A 17327-nucleotide genomic window follows, 5' to 3' on the forward strand; every position below is an offset into this window, starting at 1 on the left:
CACATCACAATCAACACCTCATGTTAAACAACATGGACTAGTTCATGTCCCCCAAAACCAACAAAAATCCTGGGAAAATAAAAACAGAAGCTTGAAAATGCCTACTTATTTTAACATTAGGACACCTATTTTTTAATTTTAAAAAAATGACCACAATGAAATAATAAAATAATATAAAATGAATGTTAAACAAATATTTCAATATTTGAATCGTTCATAAAAGAATGCTCTAATAGCAAATAAAAGCTGCTAAGATAGCATAATTACATTATTAGCTCTCATTATTAGTGCATTTTGTGTGATGTATTAGACATCTTCGCTTAGGGATATTGATACATTATGTTAAAATGTTAACCAATTTGTGTACTTACCTTTTTGTAACCTTAGTGTTATATGCTTCTATCTCCTCTCATTCTTAACCCATAATAATAACCCATAATAAACCTTCTAATAATAACTATGTCAGGTTTTGTTTTTTGTCACCAAGAATCTTCATAAATCATGAATCAGATCATGAGTTCTTAATTACCTTAGTGCGCTTTTGTCACATACGCACTATTTAAGAAACACACAACCTGTATCATCACTTATAATCAAAATACAATTTCATTCATTTTCTGTACATACTAAAAGCCAGAGTCTGTGAGTACAAATTCACTTTGTCTACTTTTAGGACTTGGGTGAAAATCTGATGATGTTTAGGTCATATTTATGCAGATATCTAGAAAATTCTAAAGGGTTCACAAAGTTTCAAGCACCACTGTAAGTGTATGATATAATGGAGAGGAAAGAATGGACGAGCAATAATTTAAAAGGCTGCATTTAACCAGTGAAGTTCTTAATTCCTGCTACAGATCATTTGCAATTAGGGCTTTTCTAATTTTGAACTGATACTGATATTTACAGGAGCTAGGACACCACACACACACACACACAACTACACAATATGACTGAACATATCAAAACACCCCAATGGCAAAAATATATTTACAAATTAGTTATGAGGCAGTTTTGTAGGTCAGTGTAAGCCTCCGTGACACAGCCTACCCTTCCCTTCTCTCACTCTCCGCTCTACTCCACTATTCAGACTTGTCCTCACACATGCATGAAAATTCATACTTGTGTTGCACATACATTCGCACATATATACACACACAACACATTTAAGTCTCATCCAGTCTCAAGCATCCACTAACTACCCTTTTTTTCTGTAGCAACCGAATAACCCGTACTAGTTATTTGAATAATATGCTTTAAGATTTAATAATAGTCTGAGAGTGTAAGACCCTTAGATTAGACCTAAAGGCTTGTGATATATCTCTATTAGCATTTTCTAACACTCACCTTCATAGTAGTGGTCCTCTACAGTGATGATGCGACCCCCTGTGGCCCGGGCATTTTCAATAATTGTCTTTGAGTCCAGGGGTTTAATAGTGAATAAGTCAATCACTCGAATGTATATTTTCTCTGAGAAGACAAAATAATAACGTCACTAATAATAGATAATAAAAACTTAAAAATTATTCATTCATGCATTGATGTTCAGTAAGCGTTTTATCCTGGTCAGGGTCTTAGTGGATATGGAGTGTATCCCAGGAGCACTAGGCGTAGGACAGGAATACACACCCTGGATGGGATGCCAGTTTATCACAGGACACAAAACTCCAAAATCTATAATAATATTACTTAATTATTATACTCTTCCCACACACCGTTATGAGTAATTACATTTCGAGTAATGACATTGTAATGATAGATACCATTATTGGTGCCACAACATGAGGAGGGCGGGGTTTACAGCCACCCAAATTTGAGCCCCACAAACATGCATGCATCCTGAATTATTTTCTGAAATGGATTTTTTTTTTTTTGTTTTTACATCATTACAGTCAGTGAGATTACAAATGGCTCCTTCAATGGCACAAATGTGGACTCAAGACCATCAATCAACAGAATGACTTCTCAGTCATGTTCTCTTTTTCTGGGGAAAACTGCCCATGTACATAAAATGTAATATTGTTGGGAAAATTTCCGAAGGCCCTGACTCTCTTTTCTCTACTGTGATGTTCAGAGTGAAAAAGTATTTAAATGATTTAAAAGCCGTATTACAACCTATTCCTACAACTAAATATTAGCTGTACATTGGGGAACTCACTCATGCGCAGACACTGTTACTGTCTCATTTTGTGCTTTTATTCTTTTCGATTTTATTTTGTGTTTTGTCTCTTCTATCCAAAGAAATTACAGACCAAATTACCTACTGGTTTGGACGAATTCCGCACTGGTCTGATGGATCGAATCCTATCAATAGTCACTTAAGTGATTTCACAGGCTGATGCTGCTTCTTACATTACACAGCTACTCGCTAGCGTGCATATTAAACACTTCCCAGATTAGAAGAGCGCGATCCCACAGCCTTATTATACAGGGCTATTATAATGACAGCTACAGGTACAAACACTTTATATTCAGATATAGCATAATATTGTGCACTTTCTAGAAATAATCATGTAATATTAAATGCTGCCAAGTAAAGTTCAATTCACATACAATTTTGCACTCAGGTCTCCTTTAGTGAACAGTGCACTAGTTCAACAAACAGACTTCATGTTAAAACCATAACAAACTTTCTTTGACTTTCACACTATCCGTTGTTACCCAGATGAGGACGGGTATTTGTATAGCACTTTTAACAATGGGCATTGTCTCAAAGCAGCTTTACAGAAACATATAAACACAGGATACAGATTTTAAGTGTGTGGATTTATCCCTATTGAGCAAGACGGTGGTGACGGTGGTGAGGAAAAACTCCCTAAGATGATATGAGGAAGAAACCTTGAGAGGAAGCAGACTCAGAAGGGAACCCGTCCTCATCTGGGTAACAACGAATAGTGTGAAAGTCAAAGAAAGTTCATTATGGTTTTAACATGAAGTCTGTTTGTTGAACTAGTCCACTGTTCACTAAAGGAGACTTGAGTGCAAAATTGTATGTGGTAATTGCAGTCCTAAGGTCATAGCAGCAACCGTAGTGCCAGCACCACAGCGCAACTGTTCATGTGAAATTGAGGTCCAAATCCATTTCCATTATGAATTGTAATCATACATTATCCAATAATGTTCTCTATATTCAAAGCACTAATGCACATAAAACAACATGTGATCATGTGTGATGCAAACAGCCAGGTTCATAAGAAAAAACGACCCTGTGGAAACTAGCTCATCTCATGTTAATGTAATTACCATGCTGAAGTGAGATTTTTATCAGCCACAACCCTGAGGAGACGTGTCAAAAAGGATGGAAGCTGAAACACAAGCCGACTACGCTTGTGCATGATTTCTGGTCTTCTATGATTCATTTTTGTTATTAATTTCATGTTAAATAAGGTCTTTCAGAGCACAGCTACTGTATTTAAGCCTACTATGTTTAAAAACTGCAGTGAAATACACTTTTGTTATTTATAATTTAGCATACTAAACACTGCCATTCTGCCAAAATGTTACAATTTATATCAACATGTCCATGGTTTATCATGCTGATAACTGATTAAATGTTCATTGGCAGTGAACAAACCTTTTGTTACAACCCTCACATTCCCTTCCCTGACTCAATATCATTCCAGAATGTATGAATGCCATCACAGTGTTAAACACCCACGTTTGACATTCTTGCTGAGCTTCCTGCTCAGAGTATCTAATATAGAGCTGTAATTCCTCCTGATTTAGCTAAAGAGTACAATCTGTCTTATAGTAAGAAGAGCTTTGCCATGCATTTAATGGCATGTTTGGGTATTTACAGGTGCTGGCTCCTTTCTGCATATTATACCTTCCTTCAGCTGCTCAGCTGCATCAAGAGCCTCATGCAGAGTTACAGCAGCTCCAATCACAGTGACCTGGTCTTTGCTGTTCTTGTACACAACCTGCATATAAACGTCACAACATATGATAGACCTTATTCATCATCACCAAGACAAAACTGTAATCTATTGACCTATGATCCACGGTGTTAAATATATTATTTGAACAGAATATGTACAAATACAAATACCAATAGGAATAAGAGGTGCATTATTATTATTTATTTATTTATTTTTAGCACATATCTCTAGTTTATACTATCATGAACTGGCGCTGAGATTGAGGAACTCTCAGGGTCAGTGTGTTCCAGTGTTTTCAGAGGCACAGTGGTAGGTTTCATATTTTTTAAATAAATAAATAAATAAATCGGGACCAGGCCATGCACACTTTGGTTTTAAGTCTGAATAAAGATACAGTTGGTGTCACTGACTTACACCACTATTGTAAATGTAGAAAAACATTCTATTCTACAATGTATTCATTGATATTAATCTAAACTAAGATAAATCTTACTCATGTGCCAGACGTGGAATGACAGGAAATAGTATAAGAACAGACATTTTCTGCCTGTTATAACCATGGGTGTGTGAGTGTGTACTTGGCCGGGTGCTGAAATAAACGCTTGCTGTAATTTAAGTTCAGCAGACTCACAGAGGACAGAATTTTTAGAAACATACCTTCGCCTGGCCTACACGGAACTCTTCATTGCTGTTGTAGATTACAGGATTTTCAGGGCGACTGGTTCGGATGAAGCAAATACCCTGTAAAAAGAGAACACGCAGCATCGCGTAAGAACAACCTCTTTACAGCTATCAGGAGAATTAATGTAAGGATCAAAACTTTACAAGGATTAAAGCCAGGATCAGGATTTGCCACATAATCACTTAGGGCAAATGAAACAGTACACATGTTTAAAAAAAATACATACAAATTCATTAATCACTCATTTATCAGTTTCATTGGAATAAGAGGACAGATAATTCCTTTTTATTCGAGCATCTGGGTTTTGTTGTGGGATTTTTTTCTCATTCTTTCTCTTTGCACTCTTTTCAATGGATGCTTTCAGTTCACACCAGCGTTAAAGTCTCCACATTTGGCCTAACTAAGCTTCTGCAAGGTGACAATAAATAATAAATAAACCATGACAACACTGATCAAGCTGAGTGAACATGTGCACACAGACACACTACAAGTGTGTTTTTTTTTTTTTCAACAGGAATGTCTTTTTTTTTATAATCAGAAGTGTATTATTGATTAATAATCAAAGTTACAACTTTCAGGAGCTCATTTCAAGCCCTATGTAAAACGTTTAATATATTCTGGCTTCTGAGAGAATTGTGAGAACCTTTGTGTTAGCAGCCAGCTCCACTGCCTTCTCAGTGGACACAGCATCACTCGGGTAGAACACGGTGGCAGTGGGAATGGCTCTGAACATCGCCAAGTCTTCCAGCGCCATCTGAGAGGGACCATCCTCTCCTAAAATATCACACACACATACACACACAAAGAATTAACACACAACCCTGGGTGGTATGTTATATGTCAGTTTTTCTACACTGATATAGTAGAAATGTAGAAAGTGATCAATTTAGACTGCACTGCGATGTTGGGAATAAATTCCCAATAATAGATTAACTTCTTGAGCAATGTTAGTGCTCGAAAGGTTCAAAGTGCTGAAGCAAATACTTGTTTATATTACCACAAGATGAGTTCCTTTTAGCACAAGCAACAATATTGAGCCACTGTGTATTGCAAGTATGGTGAAAGGAGAAAGAGGGAGATGTGAGGATGCTAACCAGAAGGAAGTGAACAAATAAAGAAGAACTGTTACAAGAGAAAGTATTTACTGCTTAGTTTCATTGCAATGTTAACAAAATACATACATTACTGACAACAAAAGGAACAGTAAGGGCTTCTGCAAACTGACCAATGAATGTTGCTCGTTAAAGGTCAGGTTTGCAGAAGCACATCAAGGGATTGAACTGCATTGTGATTATCATTGTACGAGGCTACATATACAGAAATGTGCATTCCTGCTTATTGATGTGTTCTGGTATTAAACATGCATCCTCCTGTATTCATCTGTATAAGCAGAAGGTGTTTCATTTTCTATAACACCACCTCTGAAAGTAGTGCCAGCTGTAAGACTAATCACAGGTTTATATTAATGCACTCATTCTTATAAGTATCTTTTGTATAGTAACTCATTCACAGCAATATGTCTGGACTCTAAGACCAATGATAATTAAAAAAAAAAACATTACCATCGATATGGGGATGCTTTCTGCAAAAAGTCTCATTTGTTTAACATTATTTAACAGAGCTCATCATGGGGAAAGTCTTCAAAACAGAGGACTTTGTGCTTTTTGGCTTCTTGGTAACATGACAATCTTGCTTTCTTTTGTCTTATTAGTGCACGAGGTAGAAAAAAAAGAGGCTGGTGAGTGCATAACTGTTTATAGCGGCTATTATGCAAGTGATAAGAGGAATGAACTTGTTCCATGGATGCTCCACAACATTAAATGTAAGTATAAAATGATAAACACGTATGATGTGTCATTCTTTTATTAATAAAACATGTAATGATTAGCAGACTGCTGTGGCATAGGAACAAAACACTTTGTGACATGATGTTATATGAAAGTAATCAGGTGGTAATAGTAACTCCGCTTTGCATCAGGCTATATCACACCACCCTGTCACTGATTAGTTTCCTATAATACCACACACACACATACACACACACACACACACACACACACACGCACACACGTATGTAAGTGTTTTATTACTTACATAGTTCCCAATAAGGTTAAAAAAAAAAAGTTCAGAGGTCAGGTGTCAGCAAATACTAACCGATGGAAACGCCACAGTGTGAGCCGCAGAGGTTGATGTTGCTCTCTGAGATGGCGGCCATGCGCAACTGGTCAAAGGCTCGGGTGAAGAATGTGGCAAACGCCGAGGCAAAAACAACGTTGCGGTCACGAGCTGCACAGCCCACTGCTACGCTCACCTGAAAAAAAACACAATATTACTCAGAGCAGTTTATTTTGTACAAGCACACAGCCAGCTCTCAGCCAGATGTCTCCCTGGACATCCTATTAGAACTGTACTTGTTTAATAATGAGAGATTATAAGAGAACTATATAAGAGAACTATATAAATCCAGAGCTGTTTTGTATGTCAGTGGCTTCAGTTAATGCAGTAAACATCTACATCTAATGCAGCAAGCTTTATGTTACTGTTGATTTAAGAAAGTTGCAAAACATACACACACAACTACTGTTCAGTGGTTGCAAGAGGCTGTGTAGTAATAATTCAGCAATACCGCTACTTCTTTTACAAAACTTTCCTCTTCTATGGCTTCACACACCTGCTACTTCTTTTTAACAGCTTTCTGTACTGTAACAGCTTGCATACTGAACATGCTGAAGACACTTTATTGTGTAACTGCCATTTCACCACACTTCCACTTCTCACTTTTAAAATAAAAGAATAATTTTGCATGGCTCTCTGTGTAGGTGCTGTATAATAAGCCTCAGCTTTTGCTAAAAAAATAAAAATAAGTAAGATGATACGATGGCCATGATAATCAGCTGTGACCCACTTGCCCAAGAGCCTTAAACAGAGCTCATCTCATTAAATGTGCTAATAAAGTAGGACACATGATGATGATGTCACGTACCATATTCTGCTCTGCGATGTAGCACTCCACATAGCGGTCAGGAAATTTGTTCTTGAAAATCTCAGAAAAGGTGGAATTCTTTGTGTCTGCGTCCATGACAACAACGCGGTTGTTGGCACGGCCGAGTTTTTCAAGAGCCATACCATAGGCTTTCCTCGTAGCCATCTGAAAGACAATTAAGCCACAGTTCTTTCAGAAATCTTCTGTTAGTATTTACTTACACTTATATATAATATAAACTAGTATATATATTTATTAGTTTATATCATATATAAGTATTTATGAATTACTTTATTATAGATGCACACAAAAAGCACTGATAATTAAACTACAGTCCTAAATGTGTGTGTGTATATATATAAGTTACAGTCTGAAGTTTATATTTGTAACACTCAGTTTGTGGATTTTATTTTAAATAAACGAAAAATAGCATTGAAAGTTTTTTATTTTATTTTTTTTATTCATCGATTATGAAAATAATCATTAGTTGCAGCCCTATATACACAGAAAATGTGTCGTTAAACTAGTTAGATTTATTTGTGCCAAAAGAAGAGGGTTCGTCTATGGGGAAAGTCTACGAGACCCACCCTGCTGAGTTAGCCCCACCTAAATATTGGGGTTGTGTCATTTCTTGTCCATACCTTCTCTCCGAGTATGTATTTGGGTTCGCTGGGCATTTGGATGTTTTTCAGGTTGACGGGAGGTGCGTCTTCAGTTGGTGTTGGGGGGGACAGCTTCTTGTCGCTTGTAATCTGACTTTGTAGGTCCTTTATTACACTCTCAGCCATGTCCTTAGGCAGGGGTTTACCATGCCAACCCATCTTATCTTCTGTGGCTATAATACACACAAACACAGACCTATAGATTTGCTTTCAAAGCAGCCAGAATGTAAAGGTGAAGGTGTTTAATAGGTCAGTGGGTCAGTAAGATTTGCCTTTTTCCCTCAATAAGTCCATATACTATATAGATTTTTTTTTTTTTTTAAATAGCGGGTTCCCTTTTTAGAGTCTGATTCCTATTATGTTTTCTTTCTCATACCATAAGCACAGCTCATTAGATGGCTCTGGTTTGCTCGTTATGGAGCTACATCTACATCTGGATTTCTATAAAGCTGCTTTGTGACAGTGTCTATTGTTAAAAGCACTGTACGAATATAATGGAATCAACTGGATCAAGTGAGACCATCTAGGTGTAAAACAACATGATAGAGACAGCAGTGGCTGACACACAGTCTGTAGGCTTCTGCATAATTAACAAGCGATGTGTAAGTACTGCATAGGGATTTTCCTCACATATACCATGCGTACGGTTTTAATTGGGACTGAATATGCAAGTGTAGATTTTGTAAATATGCTGGATGAACCCTAGATTAATAACGTACCTACCTAATTATCTGTAATTATCTGTAATTTGATCTATTTCCTACATATTGTTTTTGTATGATGTAGAGTATATAGCGTGCAGTGACTATTACAGCAGTTTAGGATGTACATGAGCAGTTGGTGTATAACGTTGAGAAGTTCCCTTACAATTCATGTTGGACAATATAAATATATATAAACTGTGTGTTCTCTGTGCACATGTACTGTGGTGTTTTTCAGTGTCTGTGTTGTACCTGGAATGCCTTTGCCCTTAATGGTTTGGGCAACAATGGCAGTGGGCTGGGAATGGGGTTGACACAGAGCCTTGCAAAGCTCCTCCACACTGTGGCCATCCACAATGACAGCATGCCATCTACACACACACACACACACACACACACACACACACACACACACACACACACACACACACACAGAGGGTATAAAGGAGTGTTAGAGAAACTCTGACGGGCTGCAGCCTTGCATTATCCTACAAAATACTGAGGAAAGTGGAACTAAAGATCAGTTTATTATGCAGTTATTCATCTTAAAGCACATTATTCTGTAGCTACTATAAATCAGTCAGTGAAACTAAAAGGAAAGGTGTGTAGTTATGAGAGTACGGAATGTAAGTCTGATCTGCCAAAGTGTCCAGGGAGTTTAGGGCATGTGATGTGCATTGTGTAATTATTACATTATTTTTCTATTATCAGCCACATGTATAAAGTGGCTTCAGTCACGCTGGATCTTGAGCCTTTCCCAGGCACACTGAAAGTGAGGTGGGAATACGCACTGAATGGTACATCCTACACATGTACACACTCACCCGAAGGCCTCGCAGCGTTCCCTGTACTTCTCCACCTTGTGCTGCAGGGGTGCAGGGTCACTCTGGCCAAGTCGGTTGATGTCCAGAATGGCTACCAAATTGTTCAAATTATAGAAGGAAGCAAAGGCCATGGCCTCCCACACTGAGCCCTCAGACATCTCACCGTCCCCGAGCAGGCAGTACACACGGTAACTACACAACCAGAAAGATGGAGAAAAAAATTATAATAAAGAAAGTGATTTAACCCAAAATGCTGGGAAGGTATATTTTATAGTCTTACAGAGCAACCAGCTAGCAGCCTGCATCAATAACCATGGGCCTATAGAAAACTTATACAGAATATTTCAAAAATATACAGAATACTTTGAATGTGTGTGTGTGTGTGTGTGTGTGTGTGTGTGTGTGTTTAAGGTAAAAAAAAATGCTAAGCAAAATTTATTTCAAATGTCATTCAAATCATGAAATCAGTTCATTTTAGATACTAAAAACAAATGATTCATCTTGTTTTAACAGGTTTAAACTTATATAGATATTAATTATATTCATTAATTAACTTATAATTATATATAATTATATATAATTATAAGTTAATTATATATAATTATACAATATTAACTTTATCTACATATCTGTTATATTAGAATTATATAGATATGCTTAGAAAAAAAAAGAAATACAGATAGAATCAAGTTTTAAAGTGTTATAAGGAGATAACGAAAGAAAGAAAGACAGAAGGATCTTTTGAAATTGTCATAGTTGAATGGAGTTTAAATGAAATCTGATGTTTTGCATCACAGTCAGTGAGGACACACACACACACCCCTCTCTCTCTCTCTCTCACACACACACACACACACACACACACACACACACACACACACACACACACACACACACACACTACTTTTGGTTCTGACACCTTTCCAGTCAATTAGACATGTTTTATTAATGTAGTGTGATTAGACTTAACAGTGAGCATTATCATGCATATTCCACACACGCCATTAAAAGAAAAGGCTGACTCTGCCACTCCAACACAAACACACCTGGCAAGACAGTACACACACAAAAGCTAAACACGTCTTATTGATTTGATTTTGTAGGTGTAAAATGAGTAAGTGATTAACATTTGAGTAGACTACATAAGCACTGATTGGATAATCCTACAGATGTAGCATGTTTAGATATCTAGTATAGATATCAGATGGTATCAGATATGGTTATGGTTATGGTGGTGGTTTGGGTTGTACTTTAATGATGCCAGAAAAATCAAAGAAAGGAAAGAATAAATCAACAGAGAACTGATGGGGGCTGCTGAAGAGGGAGGAAAGATGGAGGGAGGTGAGAATGACAGCTAACCAGAGAAAGAGTGCAGGGGTGGACAAGACTTCTCCATTAGCATCTTATTAGAGCTGAAGAATTGACAGAATGCAGAAATACAAAGAGGAAGAAAGCGATATGGAGACAGACAAGGAAGCAAATGCAAAAAAGTGCATAGAACAATGAGCTCACATCAAGACTGAGTGAAAAGGTTTAATCATCTCTGCAATTACACTGAATTTCCTTGAGTACGATTCATGTTTATCAATGTATAGCCCCTGAACCTGACCTAGCATTAGCAGTACTTTATGTATATTGTTTTATACCTCGCCTTGTCAAAATATTTTCCAGTATAGGCCATCCCACATGCAGCACCAAGTCCTTGTCCAAGAGATCCTGTGGCCACATCCACAAATGGCTGTTTCTATAATTTAAAAAAAGAACAGAGATACACATTTGACCAAAAACCTACATCCTTCAACAATTTTCACGGTTTAACATTATCGCATCGTTTTATAATGATGCATGTGAGAGTGCATACAATATAATGTCAAATATCTGCAACACAAATGTGCAGTTTGGCATGAGAATATCCTACATTTTAAATAACCGAATAAATCATTCTACATAATAGAGGTTTTTGTTCCTCTTATACAACTGCTATTTGCCATTGATACCCATGATGTATGAAAAAAAGAGAATGAAACATCATACTTTTGATCAGTTTCTAGTTCTTGTTGTGGTGGAATGTTCATGAGACAAGTTAGTTCCTGTTATCACTTATAAACAGTGCTTCCCTTATGAACATCTCTTTTTTGATTCTCTTTAAGTTAATAAGACAAACAATGCAACTTGACATGTTACTGAGAAACCACAATGCGGAAAGTTCTCTGTCCTGAAGACTTTCCAGTATTGAAAACTTACTATTACAAATCACTGACACTGGAGACTCCTGTAATAAAAGTTACCTAAACGTCTCTTAACAGGAGGCTTCACCATATCTGGTTGTCTCCTATTCTCACTACCTCCATTTTTCCTCCCTCTAACAAGGTTCACTGTCTATTCATTCTCTTCTTTTTCTTTCCTTCTCTGTCCTCCCCATGAACCTTGCCAACCCCTCAAAGTTCATTCATATTCTGAATCAATTGTCCTAATTGTCTACAATGTCATTGTATGTTATGTCCTCTTTCTTCATAAAGTTTTATTAACAATTAAAATTTATTTTCAGATGCTCACTACGTTACGCTTACAGTTAGAATTAGTTATAGTTCAATCAAATAAATAGAAAATGATCATGACACCCTAAAGGTAATAGGAACCAAAGAGCAGGATTCTATGTCTCTGTGTGGTGCTTTCCAGACTTCATGTATCACTTCAAGTAACATTACACTGTTTTGTAGGGAAATGCTTATTTAAATCTCAATCATATTAAAAACTGTCTATTGTGAAACTTCCTGAATATGTATTTGCTTACTGGAACTGGGTGGCCCTCCAGGATGGAGTCAATTTTTCGGAGGTTAAGCAGCTCACTTTCTTGGAGGGAACCTGCTTCTGCCCAGGCGGCATAGAGCACTGGAGCAGCATGACCCTTAAACACATACACACACAACATTAACACACAAAGTTTGTCTACATTGATATAGTTTCCTATACGGATTATAGTACACATTGGTATATTTAATTCTATGTACATTTATTAAGGTAACTCACAAAACCACACTCTACAACAGCAGAGAAGTGGAACAGGTGTGGGACCTGATGTGGTCCTCTGCTGTTGTAGACCATCTGCCTCAAGGTTTGATGTCTTGTGTGTTCTGAGATGCTTTTCTGCTCACCACGGTTGTAAAGAGTGGTGATTTGAGTTACCGTAGACTTCCTGTCAGCTCGAAACAGTCTGGCTATTCTCCTCTGACCTCTCTCATCAACATCTGGTTTAAATGAACTTTTTATGGACAGCGTGTTATTAACTAGACGCTAGCGAAGATTTGACTAATCCATCAACTAAAAATAAACTGTCACAATTTCAACTCAACTGTCAAAAGTCTATATATCATGATATTCTGTGATGTTGACTCAGGATTGTCTAAGCCACATATCTAATCTGTTTTCATTCAAAAGAATGCCCTTTATCCATTTTTTTTGGTTGTTTAAAAAGGATAAGGAAACCTTCTCAAAGTTATGCAATCTGCTGTAACTGGTTTGTCACGTCTGGACTAGTGTTAACTTTCATGTACACAATGCGACGTAACCCTATCAGGTTATCTGACACTGCTCAGACAGAGAACATAATCACATTTGAGCGGCATTATGCGCTGTGCTGGAAACTATGCTATCAAAGCAAGAAGCTTATTCAGTTGATCAGTTCATGTGGAGGGTTTCGTTTTTGTTTTGTTTTTTGCTCATTTTGAGTCTGTGTGAATTTAACTTGGTGTTCTATACAATGTTAATATCTATTTTTAAATAGTTTATATCTATTAGATACAGCAGAGCAATGTGTCTGTTACCTTGGACATAACAAAGCGGTCGTAGCTGGGATTACGTGGGTCATCAGGTTTGTATTTCATGGTGTGAAAGAAGAGCACAGACATGATCTCTGCTGCACTGCAACATGATGTTGGGTGTCTGCAGAACAGAAAATATGCAAAGATTCTACCCGGATACTATTCAGACTCGCACACAATTTCACATGCTGCATTCAAATCAAAAACATGTGCAAACACAGAACACATACAGTAAAATCTGCAACCAACTGGAAATGGAATCTAAAAGTTTAAAACATGCAGGTATTATACAACAGACATGAATTGATTTGTTAGGCATGGGCAAAATTTGCTAAAAAGTGTTGATGCTAGTCAGCCTTATTATAGTGAAAGTTTCTCAGTACATGCCTATCATGCGTGGAGGACATGTTACAACAGGGTTTTATTATTTTTTTAAATGATCTTATTTTTTTCATTTAGTACTGCTCTTACGAAGCTACATAAGATATTTACATGTTTCCCAGAAGATAAAATAATAACAATTTTCACCAATCATACTGTTCAAAAGTTTACATCCCCCTGGATCTTAATGTATCGTGTAACTTTCTTGAGCATCAATGAATATTTGCACCTTTTGCAATAGTTGTGTACGAATCCCTCAGTTGTCCTCAGTGTGAAAAGATGGATCTCAACATCATATAGCCAATGTTGGAAAGGGGTCAAATATGTAGAAGATGTTGGAAAAGCAAAGAATGTGCAGGACCTGGAGGATTTTTCTGAAGAACAGTGGGCAGTTTAACTGCTCAGGACAAACAAGGGACTCATGAACAACTATCACGAAACATAAAAACGGTTGTTTATCATCCAGGTAAGCATATGTAAACTTCTGAACTGGTTATTTTGTGCAAATTTAGTTATTATTGTGTCTTGTGGACTAGATTTAAACAACTGTTATGTGAAAAAGCTTATTCAGGGCAGTACTAAATAAAAACAAAATGCACTTTTTTTTATGATCCCTCGTTTTTTAACATTTTTCAAGGCTTATGTAAACATATATCTCTCTCTTTCTCTCTCTCTCTCTCTCTCTCTCTCTCTCTCTATATATATATATATATATATATATATATATATATATATATATATATATATATATATATATATAAATATGACAGTTTCATTACACATCATCACATCATTTGAGGAGAAAAGAACTTTAATAATATTCTAATGTTAATGAATAATTATATGGTTCTATATTTTCTTCTCACTGTTGTGTCTTTTCACTAATAGTTGAATGAATAGTTGCTCTTATAACAATACTTGACTTAAAAAAGAAAAAACGCTCTAATAATAGTAGCATTCCATTAGAATTATGTTTGTTGAGAATATATTAAATCTTCAGAGTAATAGGCTAGATGATATATAAGAGTGTTAAATGCTATGCCATTAAGATAATTTAGACACTGTTATTACAAAAAACCTTAAAATATTTCACAAAAATGACATGGAGATGTTTTTATTATGTATATTTTCCTCACACAGGCTATGCCAGGTGTTTCTGAAGTTGCTGGAGAGCTATGTGCTATATGGAAACAGATACAGGTTGTGATGCTCCTGCGCCACAGTCTTTTCACTTTTGGTGGTAATTACAGATTTTTAAAATTCTATAATTGTACATGCGGTTGAGATACATGCAAATAAGAACCGTAAACAATGCAGTTTTTACAACTGTATATAGTGGAAAATGTCAGAATATCATCATGTGAGGGGTTCCCCCCCCCATCAGGAAGCCACACAAATAACATTACTGGTTATTTCAACTATTGTGCAAGGTCACACTCTTATTCTGTAAATCTGGCCTGTTCTTGATTATGAAATTGGAGCAGGTGTCCAATATTTACTTAATGATGATAGACAAGTTAGTCTAATCGTTAACTAGTTCATCAGTTACCATATCCATGAAATGTGTTTGAAATACGTGCTATATAAAGGCTAGTAAAATAAAAGGCTAAGTAGGCTAGATAAACAGCTTTTGTCTACTATTACAGTGACTTGTGTTACTGTCTACGAAATAGAGATAACGTGAAAGGAATGTGACAAAAAAAATGACAACACACTGTGTCCGTTGTAGCCTTTTATTATTATTATTATTATTATTACTAACTGAGTTGTAGTTTAAACCAGTCTAGAGTCGTGCCAGGTGTGTGAGCCTCGACAGCCACGTGACTACCGCTTCTAATGCACGCGCAGTGGGCAAGTGCACACAGGACCTCCAGCTGTAGTGTTTTAGAGAGAGAGAGAGAGAGAGAGAGAGAGAGACAGAGAGAGAGAGAGTGTGTATATGTACATAAAGCCTACATGCTGTGAGTCTCTTACCCGCTGCCAGCTGCAGTGGTCGCCTTTATGGAATTGATTCGGAGTCGGTTCGCGATGTTTCTCAGCTCTTGCAGTGTTTGTTTATCTGGTTTGTGATAGTTCTCCATGGTGGCGTCCTGTGTATAAACTTATGTGATAAGAAGGATGGAAATGGATGAAGAACAGGTCAGTGGTCCTCGCTGCACTCTGTGTGCATGTGGTTATATGCATCGGTGAGTGTGTGTGAGAGAGGGAGAGACAGGGGGAGGGAGAGAGACAGGGGGAGGGAGAGAGGGGGAGGGAGAGGGAGGGCGCGGTTAGGGAGACTAAGAGTAAGTAAAAGTGTATATATATATATATATATATATATACACAAAGTGCTGTGAAAAAATATTTCCTGATTTCTTCTGTTTTTGTGTATATCTCAATATATACTAAATAGTTTCAGATCTTCAAACGAAATATAACATACAACAAAGTCACCCTGAGTAAACGCACTATAGTTTTAATTTTTTTTACTGAAGCAAAAAACGTTATCCAACACCTACAAGCCATGTGAAAAACGATTTGCCCCTTTAAACTTAAAATCTGTGTGTGCCACCTTTAGCAGCAATAACTGCAACCAAACGCTTCTGACAACTGGAGATCAGTCTTTCACTTACTTCTAGGACTAGGATTTACTCCTATGCTTTGGATCATTTTCTTGCTGCATAATCCAGCTGCACTTGAGTTGCAGACCAAAGACAGGACATTCTCCTTTAGGATTTTCTGGTAGATAGCAGAATTCATGTTTCCCTCAATTACTGAAAGTTGCTCAGGCTGTGAAGCAGCAAAGCATCCCCACACTATCACACTTCCACCACCATGCTTGACCGTAGGTATGATGTTCTTTTTGTGGAATTCTGTGTTTGGCTTACGCCAGATGTAACGGGACACCTGTCTTCCAAACAGTTCCACTTTCAACTCATCAATCCATAGAACATTCTCCCAAAAGGTTTGAGGATCATCAAGGTGTGTTTTGGAAAAATTCAGATAAGCCTTAATGTTCTCTGGGTCAGCAGTGGTTTTCACCTCACCACTCTTCCATGGATGCCATTTTTGCCCAGTGTCTTTCTGATAGTGGAGTCATGGACTCCTTTATTGCACCTTTATTAATGCAAGAGAGGCCTGTGGGTCCTTTGATGTTCTCCTTGGCTCTTTTGTGACTTGTTGGATGAGTCGTTGCTGTGCTCTTGGAGTTTTTGAAGGTCGGCCACTTCTGGGAAGGTTCATTACTGTGCCAAGTTTTTTCCCATTTGGAGATAACGGCTCTCACTGTGGTTCTTTGGAGTCCCAGAGCCTTTGAAATCGCTTTGTAACCTTCCCCAGACTGATGTATTTCAATCACCTTCTTCATCATTTTTGAAATTTCTTTAAATTTTTGGCAAAGTGTGTTACTGGGTAAG

The 17327-nt window shown here is 37.1% G+C and overlaps 1 protein-coding gene across 1 annotated transcript in view; it reads right to left on the reverse strand.

The window, feature by feature from the left end:
- The window catches only part of LOC108265455 (transketolase), a 17404-nt gene extending 1278 nt beyond the window's left edge, over positions 1–16126 (reverse strand). The window contains exons 1-13 of the mRNA XM_017467792.3: positions 15904–16126; positions 13552–13669; positions 12522–12635; positions 11374–11471; positions 9728–9919; positions 9156–9274; positions 8182–8375; positions 7541–7705; positions 6712–6868; positions 5201–5331; positions 4533–4616; positions 3824–3917; positions 1345–1467 (exon numbers count right to left, since the gene is read on the reverse strand). Coding sequence (XP_017323281.1) covers positions 1345–1467; positions 3824–3917; positions 4533–4616; positions 5201–5331; positions 6712–6868; positions 7541–7705; positions 8182–8375; positions 9156–9274; positions 9728–9919; positions 11374–11471; positions 12522–12635; positions 13552–13669; positions 15904–16010 — 1696 coding nt within the window. The 5' untranslated portion in view covers positions 16011–16126. The remainder of the gene's footprint in view (positions 1–1344; positions 1468–3823; positions 3918–4532; positions 4617–5200; positions 5332–6711; positions 6869–7540; positions 7706–8181; positions 8376–9155; positions 9275–9727; positions 9920–11373; positions 11472–12521; positions 12636–13551; positions 13670–15903) is intronic.
- Between the last annotated feature and the right edge of the window lie 1201 nt (positions 16127–17327).

Source organism: Ictalurus punctatus, chromosome 5 (genome assembly GCF_001660625.3).
Source record: "Ictalurus punctatus breed USDA103 chromosome 5, Coco_2.0, whole genome shotgun sequence".
Classification (NCBI taxonomy): Eukaryota; Metazoa; Chordata; class Actinopteri; order Siluriformes; family Ictaluridae; genus Ictalurus; species Ictalurus punctatus.